This window comes from Medicago sativa, chromosome 1 (genome assembly GCF_051527215.1).
Source record: "Medicago sativa cultivar Bolivia chromosome 1, Bolivia_mono, whole genome shotgun sequence".
Taxonomy (NCBI): domain Eukaryota; kingdom Viridiplantae; phylum Streptophyta; class Magnoliopsida; order Fabales; family Fabaceae; genus Medicago; species Medicago sativa.
The window spans coordinates 28,837,140-28,840,292 of record NC_140749.1 but is presented as its reverse complement, the minus strand read 5'-3'; the positions used below and the strand labels follow the sequence as shown (position 1 = coordinate 28,840,292).

The 3,153-nt window shown below is 33.1% G+C and overlaps 1 protein-coding gene across 1 annotated transcript; it reads right to left on the bottom strand.

Annotated features, from left to right (window-relative positions):
* Positions 1–1,353: 1,353 nt before the first annotated feature.
* On the bottom strand, positions 1,354–2,952 carry LOC146954071 (uncharacterized). The gene is made up of 2 exons (XM_085713375.1): positions 2,641–2,952; positions 1,354–1,911 (listed from the first exon to the last, which is right to left on the bottom strand). The coding sequence occupies exons 1-2, from the start codon at positions 2,950–2,952 to the stop codon at positions 1,354–1,356; spliced, it is 870 nt and encodes a 289-aa protein (XP_085569501.1).
* Positions 2,953–3,153: the final 201 nt, after the last annotated feature.

Below are 3,153 nucleotides of genomic sequence, written 5' to 3'. Positions count from 1 at the left end.
GCCACGTGCTCCAGGTGTGAAAACAGTGTTGAAAAGCACTATTTTTACAAAAACATGCATGAGGCGTGTGTACCTAAAAAAAAAAACAACATTTTACTGTTTTTCACTGTGGATTTGAGAAAGAAGTCCAGATTTTCAGCCCAAATCCACTTGAAAATCAGTATGTAAATACAATTTTGGTCATTCACAAATTCTCATTCAGAATGAAATACTTTAAGAGGAAGGCAAGCTCTAGGAGCATCAAGGGATGAGTCTTTCCTCAACCTTTCTCTAGAGTATATTTTATTTATTTTGTAATTTTTCTTTGGTTACCATATGAGTAACTAAACCCTGATTGGATAGGGTTATAAGATGAATCTTTACTTGTTTGTGGATCAATTTTATTCAAGTCTTTTATTCATATATGTTGAGATTCATTTAATTTTTATATGCAAAAATCTTAATGCCTTTAGGATTGAGTGTGACATACCTAGTGAATTTTAGTTGAACATAGAAACGGGAGCGCATATGGTAATTATGGGCTGACATCTTTGGTCACTCTTTTCCGAACATTGCATTATAAACATTATGCACGTTGCATTATTAATTAAATTTATTTTCTCTCGTTGGTAAGATACACGACATAGGGCTATCCGTTTGCTGAACTACTAAGGTAAGAAAGGGTTCTAAGATTCATAGACGAAGTTGGAACCTTTAAATGATAATTTAAGAATTTCAATTCTTTTATGTTTCAATTAATTCTGAGAGAGTAAGGCCTACCTCTAACAAGCTTACATAGGCATACAGACCCTATAGGATTGACGACGCTACCCATAGAGTGTGTATAACATAGTAACACATTAAAAAGAGTGGACAAACGAACATAGAGTGCCCGTCTGGACTATAATATAATGAATTGTATGGTGGTGAACTTCCTAAGCATAGCAAAAACTAGGCATGTCTTTAAGCACATAATGCAAATATAAATAATGTCCCATCTCAACGAACTCGTACAAAATATAATTGCATTCTTCTATATAGTAAAGCGTTAAAAATTATAACTACCTTCAATTTTGTTCCTGAATAAATTCCATATAAAATGTTATCATGAACTCAAGCCAACCACATCTTTTCCAAAACAAACAAGGCATAGTGTTGCTCCATTAGGAATTTCAGTTAAAAAGATATCGATATAGAATTTAGAAAACAAGAAAAGTAATCAAATTGCAGACATGAATAAATACTAAGCAAATGCCATCCAATGCATTGTACTATGACATCAATGGGAGTTAGTAGGATCTTTTATGAATAAGAACAAAACCACAAGCTTAAATTTCCATGTATGACTCTTTTCATTTTTAATGGAAAATTATATTAAAAAGACTGTTGCTGGAGTTTTTTCCTCCGCCTTACAATCCTTTTACGGTAAGGACCCCCTCTTGCAGCCTTCACAAATCGATCAGACTTCGTAAAAATCATTTTCTGCTTCTTATTTCGGTTTGTTACTGTTTGCACACGCCTTCTTTTACGCCTCGTTTCGTTCTTCATTGGCTTGTGGACTGTGGCTAGACATTGTTGGGTTAAGCAAGCTTTATAGTCTCTGGCCAGCTGTGCAACTTCTACATCAGTGAGTCTTTTAACCCTTATGTTTTCTAAGTGTAATTTCAAGGCAGGTTTGCTTGAAAACAAATCACCTTCCTTTGCCCATTTTGAGCTCCCTCCTTTTATCAGATTTGCTCTTTGGAACCTCCCTCTTTCTTCTATAATACACTGCTGACCCAACACCTCTTCACTTATTATACTTTTTCCTTTCTCTTTCCCAATTGTTTGGTCTTGATACTCCTCTTCTTCCTGAGGAGTCATATTATTCATTGCCATCACAGTCTCACATGACAAATTGATAAGGTCCCTAATTTTGAGATAGTATGCTGCCTGAAAAACCAGTGAAGCCAAGTTATATGACAATATAAAAAACCAGAAAAGAGCAAAGAAATATAACAGTTTACAGATTACATCGAAACAATAATACCGCAAACTAGAGATAGCGTAGCATATATAGCATAGTCTATAAAAGCTGTCAAACACATCCAAACTATATCAGATAAATTTCCTAAACCTCCTTGCTTAAATTTGTTTGATGGAATAAACAAGTTTGTTGTTATGGTTTGAGTTTGAACCCTACACCACCTTGCTTAAAGTTCCTTTATGGTCCCTTGGTTCACTAACTACTTGAGACGTTCAATTATGCAATTATACTCGGGGTATCCAAGTTTGATCCAAACTAAAACAATATTTGACTAACTTTATTTAGCTTATGAGTTATGACCAAACTATGATTTTTCAATGTTATTTTTTATTTCTTGATATTTTTGTTGAGAGCTAAAGGGTTAAAGACCAGAAGACACTAATTGTTCGTAATTAATATCATGAGTAAGTACCAGAATCTAAATTACTTCAACCATCCAAGTTAGGATATTAATTCTATCTCGATATAAATTTCACATTGCAAACTAAATCTAAATTTTAACTCCAAAATACATAAACTATATCATCATCATAATGTTAGGTGTAAAATTTTAACTCTAAAATACTTACGCTATATCATCATACTGTTACATGTAAAAAAATAAGTATGACATGAGAGAAGCAAAAATAACTAACCAAGACTATGGCAAACAATGTACGGTGATCAACTTTGATGAACTCTTGATCCCAAATACGGAGACTTTTTTCATTATCTCTAGCATCTTCATGCTTCTTTACGTACTCATTGATCTTCAACAGAGTTTTGCTGGATATCTCTTCTGCAAAACTGATCTCACAATTCTTGCCCTGACTGCCACCGAAGAGGCATACACTAATGCATCCTCTACTAGATATATTTTCTTCTATCAATTTTCGGACAGTCGAAGATGCATACACCAAAGCATCTTCAAGCTCCAACACAACGCCGTCACAACACTTGACCTTCATACTTCTTCAATCACAATTAGGGTTTGATCCTTATTAAAATAAATAACTGAAAGGTTTCTTGTGATGGGGTTTTTGTGTGGAAAAAACTTTTTTCCTATTTAAAATTCTATTGCTATGACTCTATATTTCTAAAATATATATTTAAATAAAAATCAAATTTTAAAAATATTATGAATAGAAATATAAATTATAAATTTTAAT

What these genes read in the sequence shown, in the direction of transcription:
- LOC146954071 (XM_085713375.1), bottom strand. Translation starts at nt 2,952, where the DNA reads ATGAAGGTCAAGTGTTGTGACGGCGTTGTGTTGGAGCTTGAAGATGCT. An exon ending in CATTGTTTGCCATAGTCTTG is followed by an intron (nt 1,912 to 2,640) that starts GTTAGTTATTTT and finishes CTGGTTTTTCAG; the next exon opens with GCAGCATACTATCTCAAAAT.